General features: G+C 48.5%; 1 protein-coding gene across 1 annotated transcript in view; it reads right to left on the reverse strand.

Annotated features, from left to right (window-relative positions):
* ush2a (Usher syndrome 2A (autosomal recessive, mild)) overlaps positions 1-14,026 on the reverse strand; it is a 303,512-nt gene that overhangs the window by 272,021 nt on the left and 17,465 nt on the right. The window contains 5 exon segments of the mRNA XM_048228289.1: positions 363-456; positions 4,725-4,946; positions 9,346-9,533; positions 12,065-12,359; positions 13,086-13,149. Coding sequence (XP_048084246.1) covers positions 363-456; positions 4,725-4,946; positions 9,346-9,533; positions 12,065-12,359; positions 13,086-13,149 — 863 coding nt within the window.

Raw genomic sequence — 14,026 nt, forward strand, 5'->3', positions numbered from 1 at the left:
TCTCTTCCTCTCTCCCTCTCTCTCTCTCTCCCTCTCTTTATCTGTCTTTCCCTCCCCCGCCTTTCTCTCCAGTTTCTCTCTCCTTTTATCCAACCTTTCCACTGTCATCCTTCAGGAAATCTGAGATGCATGCGGTTGACCCCCCACACACACACACACACACACACACACCCTCACACACTCAACCCCTCACCCCCCTGAAATTCCATTAAGGCCTATTTTTAAGCGCGCTCTTCATTAAAAGGGGACTCTTCCACGTCATTAAAGGGGAGAGCTTAATTAATAGGGGGAGACTCCCCTTGGGGGGTGACGTGCGTCTGTGTGTGTGTGTGTGTGTGTGTGTGTGTGTGTGTGTGACTTACATTATCTCCTAGTGTGTGGCTCTCTGGGGTACAGGCGCAGCGGTAAGGACTCCTCCTGGTGTCACAGCTGTCTGCGTGGCCGTGGCAATCACACCTGGGGGGTGGGGGGGTGGGGGGCAGAGGGGTAATGAGAGGAAGTTAGCAAAGATGACCTCATCATAATGTAGTGGACACCTTCAGGACATAATGAGCTCTCGTGAGCACCTGTGAGGAACTGAGGCAGCCTCTAAGCTTCTCAAAGGATGCAAGATGGTCAAGACTTCACTCTGCCTCCTTCCATCTCTCTCTCTCTCTCTCTCTCTCTCTCTCTTCCCTCCCTCTCTCTCTCTCTCTCTCTCTCTCTCCCTCTCTCTCTCTCTCTCTCTCTCTCTCTCTTTTTATCTCTTATCTCTTTTTTACTCTCTCTCTCACACAATACGAGCTAAGGATGCAACTGATGGACACTTTTCTGCAATAATGGAGTGCATTATGGCAGCCCAAAGCTACAAGCTACACTTATGCGTTCTTTCTCTCACTGTTGTACTTACACACACACACACGCACACTGCATGCCTTGCGCATGCCTTGCACGCACACACACACTCACACACACACACACACATAACACATAAACAGTAGTTCATTCATTCTTTTTGTCTGTCTCCTTCAGTTGGTTTCTAGCACATGCAGAGGTGAGGAGAGAGGATTGGTCACATAGGCCTCACTGACCTCATAAGGGCCCTGCTACAATGAGCAGAATCCCCGCACATAGGAGACCACATATGGCTACAGTGAGCAGCAGAATCCCATATGGCTACAGTAGAGCAGGCAGACCACATATGGCTACAGTGAGCAAATCCCAGCACATAGGAGACCACATATGGCTACAGTGAGCAGAATCCCATGGCTACATAGGAGACCACATGGCTACAGTGAGCAGAATCCCAGCACATAGGAGACCACATATGGCTACAGTGAGCAGAATCAGCACATAGGAGACCCATATGGCACATGAGCAGAATCCCCTCACATGGCTATATGGCTACAATGAGCAGAATCCCCGCACATAGGAGACCACATATGGCTACAGTGAGCAGAATCCCAGCACATAGGAGACCACATATGGCTACAGTGAGCAGAATCCCAGCACATAGGAGACCACATATGGCTACAGTGAGCAGAATCCCAGCACATAGGAGACCACATATGGCTACAGTGAGCAGAATCCACATAGGAGACCACATATGGCTACAGTGAGCAGAATCCCAGCACATAGGAGACCACATATGGCTACAGTGAGCAGAATCCCAGCACATAGGAGACCACATATGGCTACAGTGAGCAGAATCCCCTCACATAGGAGACCACATATGGTTGCTTCAAATGACTGCCTCCCCCCTTCCTCTTTCTTTCTCTCTGTCTCTCTCTCCCTCATCTCCTCGTCTATTGTTGTCATCCTCTTCTCCCATGAAGGAGGAAGTGCCTGATGCAGTGGCCTTCCAGTCGTCAATAATAGTCAACAATAGCCCTGAGTGGACAACTCTTTCTACCCCATCCTCAGGGGACACTAGAGGGGAGTGCTTTCTGCCTCTCTCTCTTTCTATCTCTCTCTCTCACACACACACTCTCTTTCCATCTCTCGACCCCCATGTGTGTCTCTCTGATACTATCCCTCCAGGTTTATTCATCTCTCTCTCACTCTCTCTCTCTTATTCTCTCTCTCTCCATCTCTCTCTTATTCTCTCTCTCCGTGCATGGGTAATAGGACTTTTCGCATTCAACATTTATAAATGCCACTGGAAATATCAGCGGCGTGTTGTAATGTTCAACAGTGGAGATGACAGGTCTCCATCAGAGGCAGGTCACGCCGTCGCAGGTCACTCTGTTAATTATTCATCCAACCCGCTCCTCTCTTCCTCCTCCTCCTCCTCCTCCTCCTCCTTCTCGAGTCTCTTCATCTCCTCTGTTGGATTATGAAGATAATCTCTTGTGAGCACCACTCACGGTTAAAAGCATCACTTCCAGGTAGCCCCGGCTGCCCCAATCACGAAAATAAACAAGCCCTGCAAACAAACAGAGGGAGGGAGGGAGGGATGGAGGGAGGGGGAGAGAGAGAGAGAGAGAGAGAGAGAGAGGGCTGTCGTACTTGCTCGGGGTTATAACCACGCGAGAATAAAGCTGACAGTAATGCTGGCGAACACACCCTGACACCCCGTCAGAATATCTCAAAGGCAGAATTTACACTCATTTTAGTGGCGAACATGCAGACATCAACTCCCAGATCCACGCAGGTTTGAACTGCCAGTCTGCCTGAGGGAGCCTTCGCCAGTGTGCTTACCCTCTTCTTTGTCTCACCATCACGCACGAAGAAAGGGAGGGAAAAGAGAGAGATAGAGAGGAAGAAAAGAGAAAAAAAGAGAGGAAAAGGGAAAAGAAGGGGAAAAGGGAGGGATGGAGGGAGGGGGGGTTCACCACGGAAAAATGTCAGAGGATGATGAGATTTCACACTCTCTCTCTAAATCTCCATTTCCCTGCAACACTTTAACTAGCTCTTAATTAAAGCAGCTTACTGGCAGACGCAGGGAAGAAAAGAGAGAACGACATTACTGTCAGACGCATAATGACACAATTACCATAGTCATAAGAATAGTGCCTGTTTAATGAAGGCATGTATACTCTGGTACAACAAGATGTTTCTGGTAGTGGAATGACAAAAAAAATCCTCCTTCCCTGCCAGAAAGGAAAGAGGTAGGGGGTGTGTGCATGTGTGTGTGGGGTGTGGGGTGCAGAGAGGGGGGGTGTGTAAGAAACAAATTAGGCCCCTGAAGCCTTAAAAAGGAGAACGCATTAACAGGAGAACTGGGATTCCTTGACAGACTACAATATGCTGCAGTGCGTTTCAAATGTTTCCCAGAACACAGTCACACACACACACACACACACACACACACACACACACACACACACACACACGCGCGCACACACGCACAGGCACACACACACACACAGTCACACACACACACACACACACACACACAGACACAGACTCACACACATACACAAATGCACACTTACACGCACACACACAGGGACACACATACACAAATGCACACCCTCACACACACAGGAACACACACACACACACCTACACACAGAGATGTAATCAAGGGACCATTCTGAGTTTAATGTGTGATACTTCAGAGCTGTGCTAATCACCATGTAGATGCCTGGGTGGCACAGATGAAGTTTACACACCACCCAAATGACCCAGAAGACCTCACATGCCTCCACACACACACACACACACACACACACCACGACTGCAGTAAATTGGCCTGTCATGCTGTGTCTATGATTTTCCACCCATGGATGATTGTTTCACAAATGAGGCTAGCATGGCTAACATCAGGGCCCATCAGATGGTTTGAATGGCTTTCAGAGTGAGGGCTCTCACTGAGTTACACATCTCCTCTGAACACAGAGTCTACAATTAGCCGAGGGAAACACGTGTGAAATATTTTATTGTGAGTTTGCTCCACCAACCTTATAAGGTGTGATGAGCTGTATTTGCATTTAAAATACAGTGGCTAATATAACTCTGTCCTAACAACAGTATATGACCAATATTAGTACACATGACATACAGTACCTAATATAAATATGTCCTAATAACAGTATATGTCCAATATCAGTACATATGACATACAGTAACTAATGTAGCTCTGTTCTAACTACCCAATATCAGAACAACTTCAGGCGGGTGGTGAACCGAGTGCATCTGGTACATTTGTTTGAGCAGATAGACAGTAGCTGAAATCTCCACACTAGATCCATCTGGACCCAAAAAAATGCAGATCTGGACTAGATCCAATCTAGATCCAATCTCGATCAAATCTGGACCTGGTTTAAATATAATCCAGACTTTTACCTAATCCAATCTATATCCAGAATAAAAAAAACAGTGAGCATCTACATATGCTTGCTTGGTGCAATTAAAATGCACTTTAAAAAATGCACAGGCTCGTCTGAGTGAAGCTAACAGGTTTGTCTGGGTGAAGCGAACAGGCTCGTCTGAGTGAAGCTAACAGGTTTGTCTGGGTGAAGCTAACAGGTTCGCCTGGGTGAAGCTAACAGGCTCGTCTGAGTGAAGCTAACAGGTTCGCCTGGGTGAAGCTAACAGGCTCGTCTGGGTGAAGCTAACAGGTTCGTATGGGTGAAGCTAACAGGTTCGTCTGGGTGAAGCTAAAAGGCTAGAGTGAAGCTAACAGGCTCGTCTGGGTGAAGCTAACAGGCTAGAGTGAAGCTAACAGGTTCGTCTGGGTGAAGCTAACAGGCTAGAGTGAAGCCTGCTCCTGTTCCTGTATACTCCTGTGACGAGCCTACCTGCCGCTGATGGTGATCTCGTCCACGCCGTAGTAACGGTGTCGGTAGGGCACGCCGAGCTCCTGCATGTGGTACTGTCCGAGCAGCTGGATGCGCACCTCTGAGGCCAGCACGAAGTCCTGCAGCGGCGGGCTGTTGTAGAAGTCATTGTAGCCCGGACGCAGGTTGGGCTCCGGGGTCAGCACACTGAAGGTGATGTTCCCACGAGAGAACGGCACCGCGCTGAAGAGTGGGGAACATCAGAGAACGAAAAACGGAGGAGAGAACGTTTAGATTTCCTACCCACAACATCTTCTATGCATTTTTGGATAGGAAGGGGTAGGACATACTTTGCGTGCAGGGATGGATTACTGCACGGGCCTACCGGGCCCAGGCCCAGGGGCCCAAGGGGTCAGGGGGCCTTGAAGCCCAAGTCTTTGCATGGAATCATTGCCTCAATATCAACAAATCAGGATGTAGGCTATGAATCTGATTGAATTTAGTATTGGCCATCCCCAAAATGCACCAGAATACAGGAAATCACATCAAACAAATAAAAAAAATTCGGGGGGAGGCCCCCAAACCCCCTCTCTCACATATGCGACAATTAGTGGGGGGCCCTTCATACATCTGGGCCTAGGGGCCCGAAAGTTCATAATCGGTCCATGTTTGAGTGCATGTCTGGTGTGTTTGCAGTAGAGAAAGAACAATGCGCTGAGGAGAGTTAAGGCAGGAGAACAGACTACCGGTAGAACATCTAGGAGAACAGACTACCTGTAGAACATCTAGGAGAACAGACTAGAGGTCTGCACTCCCGCGGTAGACCCAACGCAAAAGAGTGCGGCGCGGGACAACTTTTGAAAGCTCTTTGCGGGAGGGGGCGGGATGAGAGAGGTGCGTTCGCGGGTGCGGGACAAACCGATGATTCACTGCACTCCCGCAAATTAAATATGTGCGTAAAATTAAATATGGAAATGATTAAAGTACTGTTCATAACTATAGTTCAGGTGGATGTTCTGTTAGGCAGCATTAAAAAACGGGGTTTAAGCATAACTGACGGATAGCAGGCCTATAGCCTAAATTGTCGTTTACGTGGGTTCAATTTGTTCCTGTTGGTCATTGTCAAAACTCAAAAATCGAAAGCATGACAGAGGAAGAGGGCACCGGACTAAGCCTACTTCAGTTGTTAGCCTACATTCAGAACCAAGAAACTGACATCTGGACTGCAGTCTTTCTCAGGTGTGTGTGTGTGCTCCTTTCGTGAGACTGAATAGGCTATCCCTCCTGCATGCGGGCTTTAGCCCGAAGGGGAGCAGGACATCATGTTACAGATGCGGGCGGGAGCGGGCAGGAGCAGGACATCATGTTACAGATCTTGGGGGGGGCGGGCAGGAGCGGGACAGAATATTGCGGGGAGGCCGGGCGGGGCCGGGACTTTTTTCAGTCCGCTCCCGCCCGCCCCGAGACCTCTAGAACAGACTACCTGTAGAACATCTAGGAGAACAGACTGACTGTAGAACATCTAGGAGAACAGACTACCTGTAGAACATCTAGATGAAAGATGACAAATATTTCTGTGGCTATCCTGGGTTCATGTCTGTTTAGTGTTTATGGTTATGCTCATTTGTGTGTGCTTGTTTAGGTCTTGGTTGTGTAGCTTTCCTGCAAATATGTCAGGAAGAATTGGCTCATAGTAGACTTAATTGCTAGATAATGTGTGTGTGTGTGTGTGTGTTTTTAGTGGGCTAGCTCATGGCACTATGCATGTTTCATGAGGATGTGCTACCTCACAAGTAAATGAACTGTATGTTTTTAGTTGGCTATCTAGTGTGTGTATGTGTGTTTTTAGTGTACGAGTTCACGTGTTGTGTTGTTCACATGTATGCTTTTAGTGCGCTAGTTCATGACTGTATGTACTGTATATCTCAGTCGGATAGCGTGGTTGGAGATTATGGGCTAGTTCATGTGTACATGATTACATAATGTGTTCAGTGGCCCAGCTCATACGGGGGGTGGGTATGTATGTGTGTATGTGTGTGTGTGTGTGTGTGTGTGTGTGTGTGTGTGCATTTTTAGAGTTGCTCATGCGGGTGAGTGTGAGTGAGTGAGTGAGTGAGTGAATGAGTGTGTGTGTATATGTGTGTGTGTGTGTGTGTGTGTGTGTGTGTGTGTGTATGTTTTAGAGTTGCTCATGCGGGTGAGTGTGTGTGAGTGAGTGAGTGAATGAGTGTGTGTGTGTGTGTGTGTGTGTGTGTGTGTGTGTGTGTGTGTGTGTGTGTGTGTGTGTGTGTGTGTGTGTGTGTGTGTGCATGTTTAGAGTAGCTCATGCTAGCGTGCGTTCCAGGCCTGGTTCAGGTAGGTGAGCAGGCCCGTGTCTCCCAATCACAGGAGAAGAGAGGAGGGCGACGACAGGTGCTGTTGTCTCTGCATTATTCACACTCTCCCCCCAAAAGGCACAGCGCCTCTCTGCCTCCTACTCCTAATGCTGCCAGACTTATCCAGGCCAGGGGCTGCACTCCCATACTCAAACTCATCATTCACTCACTCCCTCTCTCCCTCTCTCTCTCTTTCTCTCTCTCTCTCTCTCTCTCTCTCTCTCTCTCTTTCTCCCACTGTCTCTCTTTCACTCTCTCTTTCTCTCTCTTTCTCCCTCTTTCTCTCTCTCCCTCTCTCTCTTTCTCCCTCTTTCTCTCTCTCTCTTTCTCTCTCTCTCCCTTTCTCTCCCTCTCTCTCTCTCTCTCCTTCTCTCTCTCTCCCTCTCTCTCTCCCTCTCTCTCTTTCTCCCTCTCTCTCTTTCTCTCTCTCTCCTTTCTCTCCTCTCTCTCTCTCTCTCTCCCTCTCTTTCTCCTCTTTTCTCTCTCTCTTCCTCTCTCTCTCTCCCTCTCTCTATTTCTCTCTCTCTCTCTCTCTCTCTCTCTCTCTCTCTCTCTCTCTCTTTCTCTCGTTTTCACTTTGCGTACTTTTTTCTCTTTCTCTGCCTCTCTTCACTTTGTGTCTCTTTTCTCCTCCCTCTCTCTCTTTCTCCTCTCTCTCTCTCTCTCTCTCTCTCTCTCTCTCCCTCTCTCTCTTTCTCCCTCTTTCTTCTTTTCTCCTCCCTCGTTCTCTTCTTTTCTTTCTGTCTTCCTCCGTCTGTCTCTTCACTTTTTTCCTTCTTTTTCTTTCTCTATCGCTCTATCATTCCCACTTCTGTCTCCCCCTCTCCTATGCTGATGTGTCTTCTCTCATGCCTCTGTTCATCTCTTTCTTCCTCACACTTCACTGCCTCTCTCTCTCTCCATTATTCACTCTATCTTTCCCTTTCCCTCTTTCTTTTGTTATGATCTTGTTCTCTCTCTCTCTCCCTCCTTGTGCACCTGTCTCACTCTTCATTTCCCTTATGATTAGATAGCCCTCATCACCCTGTTTATTTCTGTTTTCTTTTTTTCTTTTTCTCCCTTTCACCTGCCTCTCTCTCTCTCTCTCTCCATTATTCACTCTATCTTTCCCTCTACTTCTTTCTTTTGTTATGATCTTGTTCTCTCTCACACACACTATGACCCTACTCTCTCTCTCTCTCTCTCTCTCTCTCTCTCTCTCTCTCTCTCTCTCTCTCTCTCTCGTTCTCTTTTCAATGCTCTAAATTTGTTTTCTTTTTCTCTCTCTCCCCCCTGATTTCTCTCTGTCAGTCTCTCTCTCTCTCCTCCTATGACGTGACTTGTCATATCATGCTTAGTGAGGCCTCTATGGCCCCGGCCGTGGAAAACCACTGTTGCCACTGCTGAAATATTCAGAGGCCTGGTGCTAAACATCTGGTAGGTCTGGGGTGCCCCCTGAGGACAGACAGGCACGAGTATGTGTGGGGGGCGAAGAACAGCACTCTTGCATGACTGCAAGACTGGAGATATATCACCCCTGTACACAAACACGGCCTTCTCACCGTGATGCCTGATCACTTCAGAGAGCAAAAACAAGAGCAGCAGTGGAGCTCTTGTGATTTGGCTGCGGAAGACGCACATGATTTTGTGGTTAGAGTGCGTGTGTAAAATCTGAAGCCTGACTCTTCCTGTTTGAAAGGCGATCCGTCAGCTTGGAAGGGGAGACTCTGCTTGATCAGTTTGCATTTCCCCAGAGGTGTGGGGGGGGGAGGTAAGGCGCCTGGTAGGGGGTCGGTCAGGTGACTTCTGAGTTGCTCACTAAAGGGTCCAACAAAAGGGGGATCTGAGCACACCACCTGGACGGCGGCCAGACCAGGAGGAACCTTACCACCCCCACCCAACCCCCCTCCACCCTTCTCTTCGCCCCCCTCCCAAAGCCACAGGGCCTCCCAGGAAGCCTGCAAATCTCCACTTCCCTTCTACTTTCCCCTCTTTTCTTCCCCTCTCTCTCTCTCTCTCTCTCTCTCTCTCTCTCTCTCTCTCGTTCTCTCTCTCTCTCTCTCTGAATCAAACATGAAGCTGCTCTCAAGCCCACTTTGATACAGCTTAGCTGGCAGGAGGTGTGTGTTGGAGCAGGGCCGTTATCTGCTTCAAGAAGGAGGACAAGGAAGAAAGAGGCAGAGGAGGAGTGGAAGTGGAGGAAGAGCGAGAGGAAGAGTGAGAGTGAGAGTGTGAGGAAGAGGAGAGTGTGAGGAAGAGGAGAGTGTCTGCGGCCGAAAAGGGACAACCTGGGAAACTGGAGGCAGTTGACAGAATCTGGGCGCTCCAGCGGGCCGTTATCCGCCAGTCCGAAGACGCTGCAGTTCTTGGCCAGGTACTGCCAGTCTCTCCAGCGGCCGCCGCTGGCGCCAGCCCGCCTTTGAATCCGCACCGCTTCGGGCTGTGGGCTCAGGAACTGCAGAATCACGTAGAAAACCTGCACGAGTAACATATGGAAGAGAAAAAGAAAGAGGGGAAGCGTGGAAATCGTCAGAGAAGTTGGGGGCGTGGAGAGATATGCATGAAATACTAAACAGCAATGGATTATCTATTATCTGCACAGTAACAGTCAACGCCACCGCTGGCTTCTCAAGCGCATTTTCTGCTGTGAGGAACAGCTTGAAGCTTGCCACCTCTTTATGCTCTCCTCTCTCCATTCTCTCCCTCTCCTCTCCTCCCCTCCCCTCCTCTCCTTTCCTCTTCTCTCCTCTCCCGCCACGCTTTCTGTATCTTATTCTGGGGGGGGGGGTTTGTTAAAAACTGGTCAGCGCGCCGGCTAAGTGGGCACTTCACAGACGCCCGGGCGTGCTGTGTTGCTGTTTTATCTGCCCAATTGAAGTGTGTTGAGAGAGAAGCCAGTGTCTAAGCACCGCCCGCCTGAAATCCATCGCTGTCTCTTTTCAGCTGCTCCTCTTTCTGCTCCGGCTAAGCCACACCAGAGAGAGAGAGAGAGAGAGGACAGAGGGAGGGAGAGATGGAGGGAGGGTGAGAGAGAGAGAGACAGGACAGAGGGAGAGAGAGATGGAGGGGGGTAAGTGAGAGAGAGAGAGAGAGGAGAGAGAGGGAGGGAGGGAGGGAGAGATGGAGAGAGAGACAGAGGGAGGGTGAGAGAGAGAGAAAGAGAGAGAGAGAGAAAGAGAGAGAGTGAGAATGTGAGAGAGGGGGGCTTCAGAAGTTGCAAACACTAAAACTTTGTGTCTGCTTAGCTGTGCTTAAGCTCCGCGAGTAGGAGCCAGTGTCTGGTCTCTGGCAACAGCACGGGGAGAGGCTGACAAGCACTCAACACAGCCGCCGCCAGCCAGGCCAAGAGCTCCGGAAAAGAAGCCTTACGGCTCTTAAGGCTCAATGTCTTCCAAAAGAAGACTACAAATCCACAAGAAGGAAAAAAGAGAGAAAACAAGGAAACACAAAATGTTGCCCATGCTCTGATAATCTGCATTGTGTTTCAGAAGGATGTGGTGCAGATACCTGCTGTTAAACTGAGACTGAAGCTGGCTGCAACAACACTATGCAGTGTACCTGCAATTTCTAAATAAATCCTTTCTGACACATTTCTGACATGATTCCAGTGGTAAAGGTAAACCACTTACGTATTTTATTTAATTATATTGTCTTCTGTAATGCCTACCTCAAAGGAATAAAACCGACATAAGCATGATTAGTAAAATTATGAACTTTCAACACACATTAAACAAAAGTATAACATAAATACACTAAATTAGATAAGTGTACCCATCAAAAGAAATGGAGAGGGGATTAGTTTCTGAAAGCTGCCGCCATTTCTGTCCGCAAATACCCTCGGAATCAACAACAAACAGACGAAACGCTGAATACTGCATCTCTCTCTCGTCTCTCTCTCTTTGCCTTGCCTTGAGGACACACAGACACACACGAACACACACACACACACACACAGGGATGACTCAGGCCAGGCCCGTGAGCTCTGCGCAGTACAGTACTGTAGCTCTTCCACGGGTACGCTGCTCAAGCAAATCCTGACAGCTAGCGCGGAGCTGTATGGCGCGGAGCGGAGTCTGAAACAGAAGCCTGGTCACAGCGGGGGGGCAGAGAAGAAAAGCTCAGCTCGCTCGTCTTCCTCTCTCTCTCTCTCTCTCTCTCTCTCTCTCTCTCTCTCTCTCTCTCTTTGTCTCTCTCTCTCTCTCTCTCTCTCTCGGCTGCCACGGAAGCCCAGTCATGGAGAGAAGACAATCAGCATGTTAATGCGCCCAGCTTTTGTTCCTCCTCACTCAATGTGACGTGTTTGATCTGAATTTGCGCTTGTTGCCGTTGTATTACATCAGTGGTGCTATATGTGCTGTGGGATGAGCGGAACGTTAAGTGGTTCTTTCTCGCGCCCGCTCGCTCAGCGGCACACGGGAGAAATCCTACACTGGCTCAGAATCAAAGACAGAAGCGTACGCTATGGGAGAGCCAATGTAGAGGCAGTCATGGAGCAATAACGCAGATTTAATCAACAAAACATACAGGACGTCTGGAGGATAGATTGTCCCAGCCAGCCAAATCTGGCCCACTGTACACATACAGTATATTCCCTCTTCAGCACACTAGTTTTCCCCAAGCAACTTATACTGTACAGTTCTCTTTTCACCCGCAAGTGTGTATGTGTGAGTATTGTACCAATGACTTTGGAGACTTGTTGTAACTTTGCTTTATTGGTTGGCCTACAGTAGCAATTAAATAAACTGCTAACTAATATGACTATTGAACCGATGACCTTAACCCATGACCTATGACTGCGAACTGGGTGGCACACTTTGGCACTGGTGTGTGTGGGCAAGTGACAGAAAGTGTCAGCGCACTTTTATGCGCTGCTTTTCTTTCTAGAATCTTACCTGGCTCTGTTCTGGAATCTTACCTGGCTCTGTTCTGGAATCTTACCTGGCTGTGTTCTGGAATCTTACCTGGCACCATTCTAGAGATTTACTTGGTGCTACTTTGGAGTGTTACCTGATACTGTCCGTTCTCCAGGTCGAAGGTCAGTGTGACACCTTGGTCCATCAGCTCGGACCTGGTGAAGACGTGTGTGATCCAGGCGGTGCCAATGTCATTGTCGTTAATGTAGCTGAGCGGGTGGGCATCCAGGTTGAGGCGCAGAACTCTGTTGGTGGTGGTGTCCTCCTCGCCGTTGGGGATGCAGTACCTCTCCACTAGGGGGTGCACTCTGGGGTGGCTGGGCGGACAGCGACACTCAGTCTGCGCGTGGAGGTGTGGGAGCTGACCTGTGAACACCTCCATGATCTCTCTGAGGAACACACCAAGGTCATCAGCACACACACACACACACACACACCAAAAAACACACCAAGGTCATCGATACAGTACACACACACACACACACACACACACACAATCATTCCAAAACATGCCAAGGTTGTCAATACAGTACACGCACACACCAAAACACACCATCGATACACACATGCAAGCACCAAGACACCTGTGCATACCCCCCCACCCCACCCCCCACACACACACACTCCACGATACATCATCTAAGATATATATATATATATGTTTTAATTCATTTGTTATTTTGATAAATTGATAAACATTTACTTGTTTTTATGTAAAACAATCCAACGTACAATTTTATAGAAAAGGAAGTATTGGAAGCTCCATGGTATAGGAGTTTAACTACACAAACCCAATCTATGTGTGGGGGTCAGTGTGCTGTTGTCAGCCATGGGGTTTTTGGTTTAACTACCAACAGAGACGGCACTCAATACAAGGCATCCAATAAAAAGCAAACAATAGGGTGCTCTGGCCACCTGACCATTGATTTTAATGAGAAAATACTGGCCATACCGTTGGGTGCCACGGCTCTGTGGAGCACCTCGTGTTTGTGTTGTGTCTGGACGATAACGATGTTATGTCTGTGTTTAGTGTTGCGGTGTGTGTGTGTGTGTTTGTGTGTGTGTGTGTGTGTGTGTGAGGTTATTGTGAGTGGCCGCGAGGCCATTCCACTGACCTGTTGGTGAGCGTGACAGGATAAAATCTGAAATCCTGCATCCTTCCAATGAATTGATTTGACCCTGGTAAAAAAGAAATGTCAATGGCGTCTATTGAGGACAGTTTGCACAATCCATAGCAAGCACTGGATTACCTTATCTGTGTCTTTTACGTGGCCTAAAGAGACGCACACCAAGAGAGGGGGGGATCTCTTACACTTATTTACAGTTGCCTGTCACCAATAATCCTGCTCAATGGCTATGCAGCATGGTGCCTTCTCCAGACGTGATGGCCCATGAACACATCCAGATAAGGCTCCCCTCATAGAATTATAATCAGCTGCAGGCTTTAATGAAAGCCCTGGCGCGAAGCATTATAAACCCAGCTGCATGCTAGCCTGCCGAGAGATTCAGAGATGGGCCTTCCTGTCAGGCTATATTATACGCGCAAGGCTTGATTACATTCTCGCTGTGATCTGGTGAGCAGAGAGGATTCACCCTGTGAAATGAACTGGCCGTTTGCAAGCCCATTTGAAAAGGTAAACCAAGGGAAAGCCGAGGGAAGGACGTTTGGGAGGGAAGCCTTTGTTCGGTTTCTTTGTTCCCATTCTTGTTTTGGTTACACATAAAAGCCAGAACCTCCAGGCTTTAGATCAGGCTACTCTCCGAGTGACAATGTGATTAGGACAACTGCAGGCTTCACGTTGCACAGACTCGCCGGGCTCAGTACATCTTCATTTGCCCAGGCAGCCAGCTTCAGCGCTGGTTTTATGAGCCATGTTTGAAATGACATTTGGAGCCATTTTGCACAGCAAAGCCATTCTCCGAGACTGTAAACCAGGGCATGGTAGCAGAACAGAGAGAATCACTAACGTACATTACCCACCATCAGCTGAAACCAGATGAACCTGAAGTAGACAAAACACTGCATATAACCCTTCGCCAGACAAAACCAATCAAA

The sequence above is a fragment of the Alosa alosa genome, chromosome 19 (assembly GCF_017589495.1).
Source record: "Alosa alosa isolate M-15738 ecotype Scorff River chromosome 19, AALO_Geno_1.1, whole genome shotgun sequence".
In the NCBI taxonomy this organism is placed as follows: domain Eukaryota; kingdom Metazoa; phylum Chordata; class Actinopteri; order Clupeiformes; family Clupeidae; genus Alosa; species Alosa alosa.